At 42.8% G+C, this 17,235-nt stretch overlaps 1 protein-coding gene across 4 annotated transcripts in view; it reads left to right on the forward strand.

Moving 5' to 3' along the window:
* dhrs11a (dehydrogenase/reductase 11a) overlaps positions 1-17,018 on the forward strand; it is a 36,059-nt gene extending 19,041 nt beyond the window's left edge. The window contains exons 3-7 of one of the 4 annotated variants that reach the window (XR_016086118.1): positions 4,483-4,577; positions 7,147-7,276; positions 7,908-8,000; positions 9,269-9,422; positions 10,012-10,912. Coding sequence is in view for 3 of the 4 variants with exons in the window: in XM_088906578.1 (XP_088762704.1) it covers positions 4,483-4,577; positions 13,657-13,843; positions 14,408-14,500; positions 15,093-15,158; positions 15,617-15,655 (480 nt within the window). In the remaining variant the exon portion in view is untranslated. Of the gene's footprint in view, positions 1-4,482; positions 4,578-7,146; positions 7,277-7,907; positions 8,001-9,268; positions 9,423-10,011; positions 10,913-13,656; positions 13,844-14,407; positions 14,501-15,092; positions 15,159-15,616 lie in introns of those variants that run through there. The other 3 variants (XM_088906578.1, XM_088906579.1, XM_088906580.1) reach the window with 3 other exon arrangements.
* The last annotated feature ends 217 nt before the right edge of the window (positions 17,019-17,235 follow it).

Consider the following 17,235-nt stretch of genomic DNA (forward strand, 5'->3'; position numbering starts at 1 on the left):
TCCATTCAACAGTGTAGCTGGATGTTTTGAAATCATTGACAGATACAGTCTAAACTGCAGAATTGAGTAATGAGAGATAGGAAACGATGCCTCCCCTCCAGGAAGTAAAAACTGTTCCATTATCTTTAAAGCCATAATCACCCCTAACCCTGACCCACCCCTCTTGTAAAAGGCTAATTTGCCCTTTTTGATTGGTCATGTTGTGCGAACACTGTTTGCCTGGAATCTCTCAGGATTTGGCCTAATGAGATTCCTTTTTAGAATGAACAGACTCTTTTTAAAAGGGTTCATAACAAAAACAGGGTAAAAACGAGCATGGCCACTCAGAATACAGATGCTTGGTATAGAGGAAAACAATCTTTGAATGTGGTTCTGTCCTCCTAAGACGTCAATCAATGGTAGCTTGAGACTTTCAGTGTAGCTTAGTTGTGTTCGTGTCTGACTGCTGTAGTAACCACCAAGCTGTCAGTGTCAATTATCAGCCAGTGCCCAGAGTGGATTTGGACTGCAGTGGGTCTTTGAAACAGCAGCAGAAAAAAGTATTTTAAAGAACCAAGAAAAAACGGGCCAGGAAGCCCAGAGATCCTTTTCATGTGCTGTTGGCAGATAAAAGGCCCTGTTTACTCTGCTCTTAGTGAAAACCCCTCTTTAGCTCTCGGTTCGGCAGCAGATGAAAAAGATCTCTTCTTTTTGTTCATTTCCACTTGCAATTACAGGTACTGTTTTGTTTTTCTATCAACGAGCCCCGCTGAAATAGTCCTGGTAAATTGCGATGATTGTGAAACCCCCAGCGGCTGGGATCTTTATTTGTGACAGGGAGTGGAAAGTTACTAGTCCTGCCTCAGCAGGAGTAACCCAGTGACAAATATGTATCCCTGAAGAGGATATAAGCTGAGGTGTTGTTTTTTACCTTATGGTGTTCCGCAGTTTATATAATTAAGATCTTGTCATTGTGTATGACTGGATTCAGTTTCCAGCTGAGCTACAGTCTGCATTTAAAAGTTGAATTGGCTCCCATACAAGACTGTGCAGAAAACAGGCCAATGAGTTGATGAATCATGCTGTTTGCCTTTTAGTTGATTGCTTTTCATGGATACTCATGTATTTGAACTTGGGTCAGATATACACCTGCCGCAATGAGGACAAGGCCGTGCGTCCAGTTTGAGCTTGATCATGAAAAGGCACAGAACGGCTTCGGCATTTGGTGTTTGTGGGGAGCGCAAAGCACAGGATATGATCCCTGCAGGACCTGGTGGAGCTCTGGCTGCATGAGAGGATCTTTACAAAGACAGGGGACAGTGTTGTTACTGTCCTCAGCTTTCTGATCGAGGCAGTTGTCCAAGTCCTTGTTTTTTTTTTTAAACATTAGAAAAGCAATTGACACTCAATGGAATGTGGAGGGCCTGGCCCCAAACTCCAATGGGTCCTTGTCAAAGCCAGTGAAATCCCAAGTGTCCGGAGGTCAGAAATTCACACTTCCTACCGGCGCAGTGTTGGGGAACACTTCTGAACCTGGGCTTGTGTACCCAGCTCCTGCAGGGCCAGGCGCGTCTCCGGCTTCTGTTGTGCCAGTTTGCTCATTGGCCTGTTTGTTTGGCAGACTGGTAAAAATGGGCTTTTCAGTTAGTTCATGGCTGAGAAAATCATTGCAATACCTCTATCCTGCTGACGCAATGATTAGAACAGCTCGTGTGCAGTCATTGACATTGACATGAGTGGCACAGTGGCAGAGTAGTGAGCATTGCTGCCTCGCAGTGCTGGGACCCCGTGTTCAGTTGCTGGGGGGGGGGGTGGCTGTCTGTGTGGAGTTTGTATGTTCTCCTTCTGTATGCATAGGTTTTCTCTGGGTGCTCTGGTTTCCTCCCACAGTCCAAAGACATGCTTGTAAGTTATTTGCCTTCTGGGAAAATCTGTCCTGGCGTGAGTGTGTGCGTGTTTCTGTCTGTGTGTGCCCTATGAAGGACTGGCATCCCATCCAGGGTGTATCCTGCCTTGTGGCAGTTGCTTACTGGGATAGGCTCTGGCTCCCCCCCCCCCTGACTCTGAAATGCATAAAGGGGTTAGAAAATGGGTGGATGAATAAGATATAGTAAACCAAACCTGCAAAATGTGTGTGTGACTGTTTTAGACAGTCAAACCTAACACTGGTTTCTGTTCATAAATCAGTTTCAGGTGACCTTTTCCCCTTCACCAGTGTCTCAGTGTTGCCAGCGTCAACACAAAGAATGTTGCCGAGAATCTAGCCTTTTGTTGACTTCTGTAATGTTCTTGACAGGAAGCTCATTGATATTGTGCAACCTTCTAGAGATTAACTCCATGATAGCGGGTATCTGTGAGTTTTCGACACAGTGGTTGCCAGCTACCAGCAGCTCTGTGTGTGCTGGCCAGGGAGATAGGCTGGAGGGATGAGTTGGTGAAGAAACCCCATTTCGTAACTGAGCAAAGATCTGTGAAACTGCACGAAGGCACATGATGCCCATGATGTTATCTGCCAACAGCTTCACTCAATAGGGCCAAACTGCTGCTATCAGGACAAGAAAAGAAAGATAACCACAAAGCCTTGTCTTCATGATTTGCTTGCTGGGCTCCACCCCATTCTGTGTCTGTTATCTTTACAGCTGTTATATCTTATCTCTGGAACAACTGAGTTTTTAATCAGTGTGTACAAGTACAACACAGTATCTGTACTCAGTATCTAAATGTGGAACTCAAAAGTACCTTTATTTAGTGGTTCTATGTTTTTTTAAGAGATAAGGACTCTTGGGAGGTATCTAACCTTGCCGAAGAAAACTGTGAATTAATTACACAAAGAAGCTAAAAGACAGAACTATACTTGTTGACTTTATGGAATAATAATGGAATCTGAAGAGTTTTTGGCACAAAATATAATATTGTAAAGGCTTAAAAAAAATGTCTCTGGAGTTCAATCCCAGCTCACACGCTCATATACCTGTAGTAGTTCAGTTACTCTGTTACAAACAACAGTCCTAGGAAGAATTTTTCTGTAATCCAGATTTTCCTCAGACGTTAAATCTGGGCACTCTCGTATTGAACTTTTTTAGCAAAATCATTTTGGCCATTCTGAAAGACTGGGAGTTTGACAAGAGGAGCTTTAAGTAGTTTTTTTCGATAGGTCTATCATGGACCTGGTCTATTATGCTCCAGGATGGAAGCTTACAGATGTCCAGGTTCCTGTACTCTGTTTTGAATAACATCTATTAAACAGTACGTGGACATACACTGTCACTATCATATGTACTGTTGTGCACTATAATATGTGTGGAAGCCACTATAAAAAACATATTTGCTGCTTACATTTTTCTTCTTGGTGATGTTTTGTATATAAATTTCAAAACAGTGATGGGAGACTGTTTGGGCCTATTTTATCCAAAACATCAATAACAGGACAGGAAAGAGGAAGTTCAGATAGGGGCATTGACAGACAGTGAGAATAAAGAGAATCCATTGGTATAGTGTTACCCTAACCAACTCCTATTTTCTGTCATTCCTGTTTGTTTTTTAGGAGTCATCCTGTGCTTGTTGAGGAGTTTTAATATACAGTATGAGCCACAGACTCCTTTTGTTGTCTGGGTTTTAGAAGTCAAGTGCTGACAGTGGTGCAGCATTGCCTTTTGAAGAAGGCAGCTACAGTATACCAACGCATGTGTGATGCAACATGAATTTGGAAAGGGCATTTCCAGTCTGAAATGGCTCAGCAGGGGAACAAATTTAATGGGGCTGCGAATTGTTAAAAACCAGCCCTAATCGCTGATAAGACACTGCCAAGCACAAACCGCCCCACGCCAGAGGCAAGAGTCTTCCTTTCAGGGCCTTAATATGACGATCCGCTCCATTCCCGCTGCCTACATGATGCAAATTAGGAGAACAGTCAGTGAAAAGTTTTTTTTGCATTGACAGTACTGTAGCACTACTTTCATCTAATACTCTGATGGGGAACATTGGGATATCCCCAGCCTTTCTGTGGAGTAAAGGAAAGATGACTGTGAAAGACTATACACCTCAACTTCCCAATTTGCCTGTGTGATGCGTCTGATCCTCTATGTGTGCAGCTATTTAAACATTTGATCTACCCATTGTGTTACTTATTTTTAACCCTCCAACCCGTCCCAGTGCCTTGTTTAAAGTTCTCCTCCCTGCCCTGAACTCCACACAGGAAGGGGGTGTGTGGTGGAGGACATGTGCATTTGTCCAGTGTTGCCTTCAGGAACTGCCTCATCAGCGAGGAGGCTGAGTTCGGCTGATGTCTGAGCACACATACAGTACCTGTCTCCCGAGAAGCAGAGGGGCTCTGTTTTCCCTTTCGATGTGGTGCTTTTGACCAGGCTGGAAAATCCTGGACTCGAGCCAGCGTTTTCTCTCTTCTGTATTCAGCACGTGATTGTGTCAATAAAGCTGGGGGGGGAGGAATGGCGCAGACTGTTTTTTTTCTAGATTGATTATATTTTTAAATATATCTTTTAGGTTAACGTCCTTGCCTTGTCCATCTGTACCAGGGAAGCCTACCAATCCATGAAGGAAAGGAATGTGGACGATGGGCATATTATCAACATTAACAGGTAGGGACGCCCAGGCTGTAGGCTCATCTGCATGGCTTCCTGAGTGCCTCCAGTGCATGTGACGTGTTTCTGTCCATCAAGGGGCTTGTCAGCTCGTGCCAGATGTTTCTGCTGTGTCAAAGTGTGAGCTGGGGGAGGGGGACATCTGCAATTTGAATCTAGAGATGGCAGCAAAAGAGTTTCATATTAACAAGACTCTGTCAGACACCCATGCCTGGCAGAACACAACCCACCAGCAACCCTTCACTCTTTTTCCTCGGCCTCACAAATTCCAGATAGGTGCCTTTCAGTATCTTTATTGTTGATGTTTTGAAAATTCACTTTTATTCTTCCTCCCTGTGCTGCAGTCGCTGGCCTGAATAATCTGTCTGTGATTGTGAGTGGCGCACTAATGAAATAAAAGCCAGTCAGAGATCAGAACGCAATATCGTTCCATATACAAAGCTGAAGCCATGATTCATGAAAGTAATTCGGTCTTGATTTCCGGCACATTGAGCTTCCTTTCACCTGTCTGTTGAGGAGAGAGTGCAGATTTGTATATGTGTGCGTTTGATGTTTGCAAGGTGGCAATGCTGATATCCCAGAATCCAGCAGTATCCTCTTAATCCAGATCCATGTACCACACAATGCTTTTGAATAATGAATTGTAAGAATTGTGACGCGATAGAACGCTGATCAACCACACTAATTAGAGCTGTCGTAAAACCGGATCCGTCCAGAGTACAAGGTCGTATATGAGCTGCAGTGAAATAAAGCACATCTTGGTAAGGTTTAATGGGGGGGGTAAACATTCTGATTCATGAGCACTGTGTAGCCATAGCATGATGTAGGAGTCGTTTACATCTGCAGCAGCTCATCCCATGGGTGAGGAAGAATGGACAGGGGATAAAGTGGTAATGCTTTAATAAGATATAGCACCTGCAGGCCAAAGGTTACGAGAAAACGAATGCGGAATGAAATGCAGATCATTGTTTTCCATGCTTTGCAATAGCTACCAATCCAAATAATTGTACTGGTATTATTGGGCTCATTTTTTCTCTACTGATGCTTTTTAGTGTCCTATTGAGAACACTAAAGTTTTGCAACAAAAATTTGACCAAAACAAACATTTGAATCTGGGGCTAATTAGAGTGGGGATCAGTTTTCTGCTGTACTTGCAGTGTCATAAAAGCAAATTCCAACTCCCCAAATTGTAGTTACTCAGAATGCTCTTTTAATCTTTCTTACAGGGATCTATTGTCTTTCAGGCATTCATCCCTGTACTATAAATGCAGTTTTTAATCAAAGCACATTCTTGAAATGGAGTGATATAATTATGTGGGTCCATTAGACTTAATTTAGCTTTCCCTTCCAGAGTTTCTCTCCAAAGGTTATAGCAAACCCTTGTTTATGTCACAATTTCTCACAGATCGCAGTTTCTTCAGAATGTCACGGGATGAATTGCAACCCTACACTCTCATGCTGGCTCTGCGGCTGGGGGTACTGGTTTAGTTAGGTGAGCGCTCCCACAGGCAAGATTACCCAGCAAAGTATTTTACTTTAGTTCATATTGGCGTCTTGTGGGTTGTGCAGACAGTTTCCCTTTATGTTCTTACACAATAATAGACAGTGGAATGGGTTGTTCTGTACTGAGTATCATGAGATCTAAGTAAGTGATGCCCACAGTAATCAGATATGGCGTGCGGGTATTTCACCCTGTGCTGTCGCAAATCTGGCTTTATCAGATCTGAGTGACTATGTGTGTATGTGTATTTATCTCTCAATGAACTAATTTCAGGGTTATGTTATCTTTTACGAGCATGCAGTCACGAATTAAAATTCATTCCGAATATGTGTGTGTATGTTTTTGCAGATATGTGCAAATTATGTGTGGATATGTATTACTTATGTACTTTAATGCTTCTATAATCATCCATTTGTTTCTGTGAACCTAGCTCTGTGACCATACTTATTATAAAGCAAATGCTAATTGCACATATGATCGTCGGTGTTTTCACTGTACGTGCATCTGTAAAGCATGTCAAATGAAGCATCAGAGTTCATTTCACTAACATGTCTGTACTTTCTAGCCAGGCTGCATGTTTGGCATCATCTTGTTTCTAGGACCTTGACCTCTTGTCATTTCTTAAGCTAACCCTGAGTGCAGTGATGTGCATGGAAAATCTCGGCACTAATGATCAATAAGGACAAACACAATGCCAGGCAACCCGGGGGACAGAGAGAGAGAGGAGGCGTGTTAAAAATTAAATCCGACAAAATGGAAACCGTTCCCGTCGTGGAGAGGACGATACGACAACCCCCCCACCCCTGTCCCCACCCGCTCCCTGATTTTTTTCCCCACTTTAAAATTTCTGTTTTGTGATTGATTTTTGCCTTTCGTCAATCTACTTATCATCCCATAAGTCACGGATAATTTCCATTGACACATTGATTACCCGTCCTGTAGTGTTGGTATGTATATATACTTTTTATTTAATCTTTTTTTTTGTCTTAGCTTTGTGACAGTGGTGTCGTGGTAGTTTCTAACTCTTGCCCCGCTGCCCTCTGCCTGTGCTTGCCTTGCCTTCAGCATGAGTGGACACCGGGTGCTGCCGGCCTCTGGGGTGCATTTCTACTCCGCAACTAAGTACGCAGTGACCGCGCTGACCGAAGGCCTGCGACAGGAACTGCGAGAAGCCAAAACCCACATAAAGGCCACGGTAAGACACACATCACACCCTAACCTGTGGTGTGTATTAAACAACACAACCAGTTGCACTTGTTGAGCTGCTTGTTCGGTATCAGAACACCAGAAAGGCCTGTTAATATAAGACAGATTACAAACAAGAGAAGAGGCCATGTGGCCCATCTAGTTTCTTGGGTCTTTAGACGCTAGTTATCATGATGAATTGGCAGCTTCAACAACATGGCTGGGCAGCATGTTACATACTCCTGCCGCTCTTTGTGTAAAGACATTTTCCCTGTTCTCAGTTTTAAACGGAATCTGTGACTCTGCATGTGACAGAACAAAAAAGGTAATTTTGTTTTAGGTCAGTGTTGAGCCATGGGTTGTTTTCCAACACAAAGTCCATGCCCATACGGCTTTGTGTATTTTCTCTTGTTTGACATGTTGCCTCAAAAGCTGCATACAGTACATCACAAAGATGTGTAAGATGCTGGTAAGTGTTTCACAAAGGTACTGCAGGGACTGCTCTGCATGCTTTATTTTATGTAAATAATTTTGTACCTATACAGCCCCGGGGCTGAGCCCCGGAGGTAATGCGTTCAGAAGCACGTGTTTGATTGACTTTTCTTCCTCGTGTGCCCTATCGATTCTCACTTTTCTTACAGTGTATATCTCCCGGCCTAGTGGAAACGGAATTCGCCTTCCGGCTTCACAACAGCGACCCAGAAAAGGCTGCTGCAACATATGAAAGCATAAAGGTGAGACTGCCTTTCCTTGCAAAGCTGTATTTCCCTTGTGTCTGGATCTTGGACAGAAAAGCCGAAATAACCATTCATCTGCCACAGTGCAAAGCTGTAGGGAAAAAGCAGCTTTGCATTAGGCTTCGTTAAGAGGTGCATCATCTAGCATAAGTTTAAGAGAACAAGAAGGCTTACAAATGAGAAGAGGCCATACAGCCAGTCTATTTAGTTTGATAGCTAAGTCATCCAGATTCCTGAAAGAGGCCAACATGCTTCAGCGACATGCCAGAGTAGCCCTATAGTATTTAAAACTACTACAATTTACTACAAAATGACCCCGTTTTTGGGTGGTGGAGTATTTCTTGATTTTTACTAGAATGTGTGCTCAATGCAATGAATCAGTGACTAAAACAGCTGTGTCTTAGTGAACCACAATATCCGCAAACTGCAAGGCGTGAGAGAAATTAAATACAGATGGACTGGCCTAACAACACTGCTACACAGGCTAAAAGAAACAGGCTGATTTAAGAAAACCGCAATGCAGATTCACAGAATTACAGTATTATTTGTTGCATTCATGTGCTTAGTTGTTGATCCTGTCCTTATTTTTTTCAAGCAGTTTTAATACTGTTTTTTAAATTAGAAGAAAGAGCGATTGTTCTCTTGCATTTCTTAAGAGTCCTGTTTATTTTGTATATTCAGAGCAATAATTCAACCCAGCGCATGATTACCAAAAGCATGCATTTAGACCTGGCTTTGAGGTAGGACCAAAGCTGCTTTCAGAAAGTCACCACAGGATAGAAACTTGGCATACAATTGAATGAATCTTTGGTGTGGGTGGGTGGCGGGGTCACAAATGTGACTCAGAACATTTATTCTGTAAAAAATGGCTTCAGTTGAACACAAATTTTCCTACATTTAGATTTACAATGTATTTGCAGCTTTTGCAAAATGAGGTGTTCAGGTCAGCACCTGTCTGGCAATAACTCTTGCGCACATAGCAGCTGACGTTTGCATCACCAGGCTTAGTTTTCTTTACTCCCGAGGCCTGTTTTGAATTCTTTCAAGTACTCGTCCCCTTTACCAGCCCATCCCTGCTCCTGCTCCTGAAGACGACTGATGGAGTGCAGGACAGATCACCTTCACGGTCCCAGTTGAAACATTGCATCCCCTTCCAATAAGTGTCCTGTGCTGATTTCCAAGTCTTCTTTGCCAATGATGTTAACCGGGGGTCAAAGGTCATGGTGAAGCCCACTCCAGAGATTCCGTTACCTCTGTTCCCACAGAGACCGGGAGGTTTTTCAAAGGGAAAGCATTGGAGCTTGTGATCTGCTGGGGATTCGGGATTCTCCATATTTTGTTTTTCCTCCTCAGTGTCTAAAAGCAGAAGATATAGCCAGTGCCATTACGTTTGTCCTTAGCACCCCTCCTCACGTGCAGGTATGTACAGTTTCTCACTCTTTTCTAAAATTCTTCCCTCTTCCCAGATTTCTGTAGTTTTTAAAAGCCTGAAACGAACTATGTATTTCTGCTTTGACACCACCAAGAGTGCAGTTCCTTAATGAAGTTTACTGTGGTACACCATAGTAAATTGAGACTGAAGTACAGTATGGTGAAACAGCGGTATCATTGCAAATACAGTAGAGAGGTGTAAAGAAATCTATTTTATTTCTAAGTGTCCTTCAGAAGCCTTATTTATTTGGAAGGATGGTACACAGATTTACAGTGGTCAGCTTTTAAACAGGTTACTTCCTTACGACAACATCTTACTGCAGGTAACAGTTTCTATACTGCAGGTGTCTCCAAACCCTCCATATCTCACTAGTTCGTGGTTTGGGGCTCAGAGTATCCACATACTATATCCGAAAATGTAGTACTCCACTTCTGCGGTGAGACGTACAGTACCACCATGCAGATTGCAGTGATACATTTTTTAAATATTTTTTTTATCGTTCTTTATCTTTCTCGGGTGAAAAAATAAAAGCCCCTCCTTCTTTTTTGTCTTTCTCTTCTCTCGCCCCGAGTCTAGATCGGAGACATTCAGTTGAGGCCTGTAGAGCAGGTGTCATAGCAACCGAAGAGGGAGCAGCTGGCACAGCAGACAGACCCGGCAGTCTAGGTTACTCCCGAGCGACCTCTGCTGGACAAATCTAGTTTAACAGGATGGAAGGATCAAGCTGGGAGACGCAGAAACTGGTTGTCTTTGCCTACTGGGAAACAGACCCTCGCTGGTTTGAAAAGGATGTAACAGTGCAGTATGATTCAGAATGCTGCAGGAATAAAATATGTCAGTGTTGGTGTATTTTTCGTCCTTTAAAAAACAAAAATTGGTGTTACTCCTACCGCAAGAGGTTATGCACGGTCATCATTACAGTGAAAATCATACCGTCAAGTACAGATGCTAGTTTTTCTCTTCCCTTTTTCCGTGTTTTAGGACCTACTGCACATTTGTTTTTAAAAAAAATACAAACAGATTCTGATTCGTATTCACAATTATTTTGTTTTTTTTTTGCTGAACATCAGAGCATCGATTGTAGCTAGATCTTATTCTTACATTAGTGATAGGGGTTTAATCCACTAGTATTTTTTTAACAGACCATAATCGCTACAACAGGGCCTTTCCAGTCACCAGTACAACAGATATGACGGATTCCTATGACGGTCACATTCCCCTTAGCTGTTAATAAAAGATGGGGGGGGAACGCGTCTTAACCAAATATTTTATATCAAGACAACCTCGGCAGATCGCCCTTGTGATAAGACAAACCGGTTTGCACTTTGGCTCCGTTTCGTCTAAAACAAAACACTAACGTCTGGTTTCAGACGCCGTTTCTAACCCAGGCGTGGGCACGTGTATGATTAAAAGTACTACTCTTCGTTGGCGTGTGGATTGTAATGATAGTTATTCCCAATAAATTTTTTTTTATTGCCTCGTTGTAGCGCCTGTCCTTTCTTTCTGTCGTCGTGATCCGTCTTTTCGAGATTTCTATTCCGAGAGTAGCCCAAGATCATTTTAACCCCCTCTAGAAGCCGGTTTTCACGGGTCCATTTAGTTCAGATGATCTCTGGAAGAACTGGAACCGAGACCTCCAGCCCAAAGACAAGAGCTGGGCTCCGCACTAGTCTGGATTGACCCATTTGACCTTCAGTACCTGGAGTTTCTAACTGGAATGAATATTTACCAGAGGGGGAAAAAAAGGGAATTAACTCCAGAGCCAGGTGCCTGAGTAGTTTACGAGATCCAAGCGTGAACAGAAGTAACTTCAGCGGAGGTGACTTTCGGTAGCCTCATCGAAAGACCTGCAATAACATGGGATCGGAAACTTTCACAGAAACCTGGAGCGCTTTCTCAGGGACAGATAAGTACACACTAAAATACGTTGTGTGCGAAATCAGTGACTGTGATGTGTGCGTGTTCACTGTTGTGCGGTTACCCGGACAGTACGTGAAATTATCTTGTACTTCAAGCGTGATCTCGCCAGAAGTTCACGAATCCGCAGTGCCAATCAGATTTGATCTGTGAGTCTCTTTTTCTTTTAACGTTTCAGTCTCTGAAAACAAAATTATTCTCTAAAGTGAAAGAGAGTAAAAGAAGGCACCTGCTGCTTTTGCTCCACCAGAGGGGGGAAAAAAGACAATTCTGTTTCTTGTTCGCCTCCCTTTAGGAAAAAGGATCGGATTTCGAAATGTTTAATCCTTGATCATGGCGATGACGTGCACTAGGCTGCCAGAGACAGACGTCACATTTTCTCCAGCAAGGACTGAAGTGAAGTGAAGGACGAGTGAAGAGGCCCGATTTATTTTCAGCGTTATGTGTTAAAAATTGTGATACTCAAGAGCCTACTTGGCTAAGAAACGTGTCCGTTGCTCCAGCAGAGGAATATTCATTTTATATGAAAGTTGTTCTTGATATAATACTGCTCTTGTAGCTGCTGTTTGGACTGGAACAAATATTTTCGTCATCCTTAAATAACCGCCTAACGTATCGGGTTCATGTGATGGGTCTTATTAATATAGCATCACAATAAATGTGGGTTATAGTTTGGTCTTCTATCTAGTACGCAGTACCGGCAACTGGATTTAAGCTGATATAAATGTAAAGGAACAAGGAAAGGTTTATTCTATGCTGAAAAGAGAACAAAAGAAACACAACGTTTCGGCTGTGGAGCCTACCCACTTGATATAAATGTGTGTGGTCTGTCCTTCTGCATGATTCCCATTGTGCTTGGGTCCATTGAATTAGCCTCTGGTAATTATCTGATAATTTATTAATATAATCAGAATTGAAAAAAAAACGTGTCCAGAACGGTGTTTGAGTGTTCACTGACATTAAAAAAAAAACGAGAGGGAAAGAATAACTCTGTCTTGCGTCCGGCAGAGTATAAATCATGGTGGGTATGACGAAACACCGTTTTTCCGGCGTCTGCAGTTTTTCCTTCTTTCCAAGTCCTCGCTGTTACGGGAGAACCCTGGCCTGCTCTGTCCAGCTGCCTCAATACTAGCGTCAGGCCACAGCTATTACATTAAACATCTCTTGAATATGTCTTTCATCTCCCTCTATTGGACGCTATTAATGCAATTTATTTGTGAGCACTACCCAGTAAACTTAAAGAGCTATATTTGCTTTTATTGTTCGATATCGATACCGGTGGTATTTGTATTAAATGTATTAAATGAGGAGGGAAAACCTTTGGTTAAAACTTGCCATTGCTGCATGACCGCGAACTACGGTATTCAGTAAGTTGAATGTTTGTCTGACTGCTGGAATCAGCGCATATTTCTAAATCTGAAATTAATCGGAATTAATACAAATTGTACGGGTTCTCGTTATAGCTCACTTGTTCTGTGAATTTTGCAAATCGTGTTTTTTTTTGCAAATCGTATTAGATTTATTTCTAATCCTTCAAAGTATTGCGACTAGAGCTCTTCATCAGTCTCTGTGGTTTGTGTGGGTGTGGACATTTATTTCTATCTCGTGGGGTATTGACAACATCTGTGAAAGTGCCTGCAGTCTGAAACATCTGTAACCGTATCATAATTTACTTTTAAAAAACAAACACGGTTTTCCATTTAAGTCTAAATGTTTTTAAACTATTTGGTTTAGGTTTACTTTCATCTTATGTGGAGTGATGAATTTTTTATGTACATTTGATGGTCGTTTTAGGCGTGTATCTAGCGACACCTTTCTTAAATTTCATTTTTGGCATTTTCTGTACTACAGAAAGGAGTTGTGAGATCACTGTCCATACTATAGAGGAAATCCCAGAAAATGAGTCGGCCCTTACTAGAAGCAAGGACTGTTTGGAGGAAAGTATCATACAGTAGCTCATTTGTAGCCTGTCTTATTCGATGCGGAAAGCATTCGGCCAGTTTCAGATATATCCGTATCCATTCGGAACAAGCGATTCAACCCCTAAACCCCTCAAGACATAAATAAAATATCCAAGTCGGAATTGATTAAGAAAATGGCCATCATCTTTCCATAATCGTTGTGATCATCTGAAAGTCTTACACCTTCCTATTACAAACTGCGGTTGTGTTGGAAAAGCGTGATCTGGGGCGAGCAGGCGACAGCTGCCATCTGCCAAGGCTGGCCTCTCCCAGCTCTCGAAAACCAGGCGCTGGAGTGAAGCCGGAGCCTTGAACTCTTCGTTTTTCTTCTCTTGGCCCTCAGTGTTCTAGGACACATGCCTTCCCCCACTGCGTCAGCCCATTTCTACAGCGCTACCAAGTACGCAGTGACGGCCCTGACCGAAGGCACCAGGATGGAGCTCAAGCAGGAGAAGGCCAGCATCCGAGTGACGGTGAACCGGCCTCCCCCGTGGGGTCGCTCCTTCGCCCTCTCGGGGAGCATCAGAGAGGCACGTGAGAACATCAGAGACACAGATCAACTTTGTAAACGACCCCACCACCTAGCAGTTATCAAGCTTTCCCTTGCCGCAGGTTCTATTGAGCTTCCAGAATCACCAAATCACGCACCGACCACCGGATGACACTAGTATTATTTAAGTACACTTTTTATTTTCTAGTTAACACTGTTTCCCCAACACCCAGGGCACATTATACAACACCAACCACATGCACCCCATTGGAGCTCAGATAGCAACCCCTGAATGACACAGAGGGAAACACCTGCAGCATCATTCTCGAGAAAACAGGAGGCTCACCTGGTGTGCCTCTTTACGCCACAGACAAGGAGCACATCACTCCTGAATGGTGTGGTAATTGCTCGGCCTCTGTGCTAAGAGGAACTGATCAGGGCAGGAAACACGGAGGAGAAGGCGTTAAACTGCATGAGCACTGGGGTGTCGCTGGCCCCTCGATGCAACTTACTATCCATACAGCCCCCGACACCTGGTGACCCCCTTGGTGACATCAGCCCCCTCTCGTCCCTAACATCTAATATTGGGTTGTCTCATTCCTAGGCCATCTCCCCTGGACTGGTGGTGACTGACTTGCTGTATAAGACCTACAAGGACAACCCGGACATTGCAAGAAAGATTTACTCCCAGAACAAGGTAAACCATCGAACCTTGGCTCATGCTTGCACTATAGGTCAAGGTGTCTGCTGGGAAAACCAGACACCTGTGGAAACACCAGCCTGGACTGATCGCCTCGTTTGAAGCTTCTTGATCTGAGGAGTTCTTCATTTCCAGTGGCCCAGTCTGCACGGCATGGATCCTGCCATTATCCTCTCTCTCCTTGTGTGGAGTCTGCTGTGCCCTTGTGTGGAAAGCGACTCTTTCACTGACTGCGAACTGGGGAAATGTGTGGGAATATTCCTCAGATTCTCTTTTGTGCAAAGCTTTTTTTTCCCCCAAGTAGAACAGAGTCAGACAAAGATGATCCTTTTTGTTGTGTTTTTAAATGACACTATGCAAAAAAAAAAAGCATTTAAATAACTGAAATATCCAGTCCTTTTCTGGAGAGTTCATTATTCAGCACAAAAAACCCCAACACAAAACCACATCTGTCTGGAGATAAGACATAGGCTTCTCTTTCCCATAATTGTAGGCAATATCTCTCCTAAAAAATGAGTAAACAAGCCCGTTAGGTGAGGAGAGACATTTCTGCGTTTCCGTCCTCGTAATGAAGATGCTCTCTTTGCAGTGCCTTGACGTTGACGATATTGCACAAGCTGTCGTTTACGCCCTTGGTGCCCCTGCTCATGTCGAGGTATTTATGGGCTTATTTAGTTTGTTTCCATGGAAGCTTTTTAGCGATAAAACTTCATCTTACCAGTTCAGTCAAAATCAAGTACTCATCATAACAACACGCTGAAGACCCATTTACGAGGCTGGGCATGCACTGGAGCACACTGAGTGAAGGATTCGAACCCACACCCTTCTCATCACACATCTAGACCCCAGAGCCATGAGCACTACTGCTCACCTTGAGTGCAGCTTCTAACGCTATATTATAGTATGGAGTTAAACAAGTAAATACTCCATTCTGAAAAGTAGAATAAAAATGACTTTTAAGGCTCTTTCTGCCATCACTCATAAAAATTAAAATACTCAATATATTATTAACAACTCTGTAGCTTCAAAGTTTAATCATTTTGAAATAAAGTTATTGATTTTAGAACGGCTGATCAAGGTTAATGTTTTCTGGCATCTTTTGTTTTCTTACAGGTCTGGGACATAATCGTCAAATCATCCGAAAATATTTGATCTGTCCGGGCTCGGGTGAAAATCTGGCAAATTCAACCGCTTCTGTTACAAACGAGTTTTTACAAATAATCACTTTGCAAAAGCCTGTTACTTGATCGTCTTTTTTAAAATGTGTATGTATGTGTAGTGTGGTGGTATGATCTGTCCGTTGATTTGATCTCCTTCAGAGAGTTAAGTGTTAGTGTAAGTTAATTTAAACACATATTTCTCTTATCTTTTTAATTTTTAAAAATAGTACGTTTGAACAGCAGAGCAGCAAATTCCACATCGGGTCTTTTCGAAGCATCTGATATATTTAGAAATGACACATTCCCTGAGACATCGTTAGCTCAAATCTAGACTTCTATTCCACATATGCGTATAAATTTGTGATAATTTACAAGGCCGTGACCGGGTTTCCCCAGCAGGCGGCGCGCTATTAGCTGAGCGCAGCCGAGGGTCGGGTGAGATTAGAACACGGGGGCTGTCCATCCGCAGGTAGACAAGTAGGAAACGCCTCTCGTCCAATCAGCACCGATCCGCATGAGTGCGTGAACTGTGACGTTGTTAAAGATGATTGGCCCATAGGTGGGCGGGTCTGGGGAGTCGGCCTGCGTGACTGTAGATCACGCAATTAGCGATATCTAATTAGATGGGTATTTTCCGTACGGCTTTTTAATTAACTATGTTTTGCACCAGGGAATATCGCTGTGTAATGTGGTACGCATTCTTTAAAATATGTCGTATTCCCAAGTGCCTGTATAATAAAGTCATGATAGAGCTGGAGGGAGCTATAGCAGCATAAGGTAGGAGTGAAATCTCTCTGCTTTTCCTGATATTCAGAGACTCAAAGAAACCACTGTCTTGGGGAACAGTTTACTTGCTTTCCCGGCAATATAAATATTTACTACAGCGTCACAAACGTTTTTATTCAAGTTGCGCTTAGAGCATAATACCTGTTATCGAGTTTCCAGTTACATTTTACTTTTAAAAACTATGTATTTCAGAGAAGCCTTCATAGGAAACGTGCTGTTAAACAACATGGCTGTAGGTGCGTTTTTAACTGGACTTGTCAGGTTCTCAAAGAATTTGTTTCCCCCCCCTGCATTTATTTAATGTCTTTTAGTGTTTGAGCTGATAGCCCGAATTCTCTCTTGGCAGACACGTATTGAATGACGAAATGTTATAGATTATTACTGTCTTGAAAAAAGCTATGCCATTACTATGTGGAATAGGCTATTATTCAGAAAAAAAAGTATGACCCTGATTCCCACAATATCATAAGGAACTTTCTTATTCACATGAAAAACCTGTGAAAGTTACTGTAACAAGCATGACTTGTGCTGCCTGCCTCAATAAAGTTTCTTTGTTAACTGCTGTGAAAGGAGTGATTGTGATGGTGATTTGCTGACGAGTACAGAAGACAGAACACTTCTGCCATATCTGAGGCAAAGTGAGTCTTTTTCTTATTCATGGTTTTTACACCACATCCTTCTGATGGGAGTTTTTTATTCCAGAAAGCTCGGTGGTGATGCATTGTCATGCGCCGGTACAGACCGGCTACCACCACCCAGCACAGATTTTTAACCTCAGAGCCAGCT

Source organism: Atractosteus spatula, chromosome 27, assembly GCF_055471065.1.
Source record: "Atractosteus spatula isolate fAtrSpa1 chromosome 27, fAtrSpa1.hap1, whole genome shotgun sequence".
Lineage (NCBI taxonomy): Eukaryota > Metazoa > Chordata > Actinopteri > Semionotiformes > Lepisosteidae > Atractosteus > Atractosteus spatula.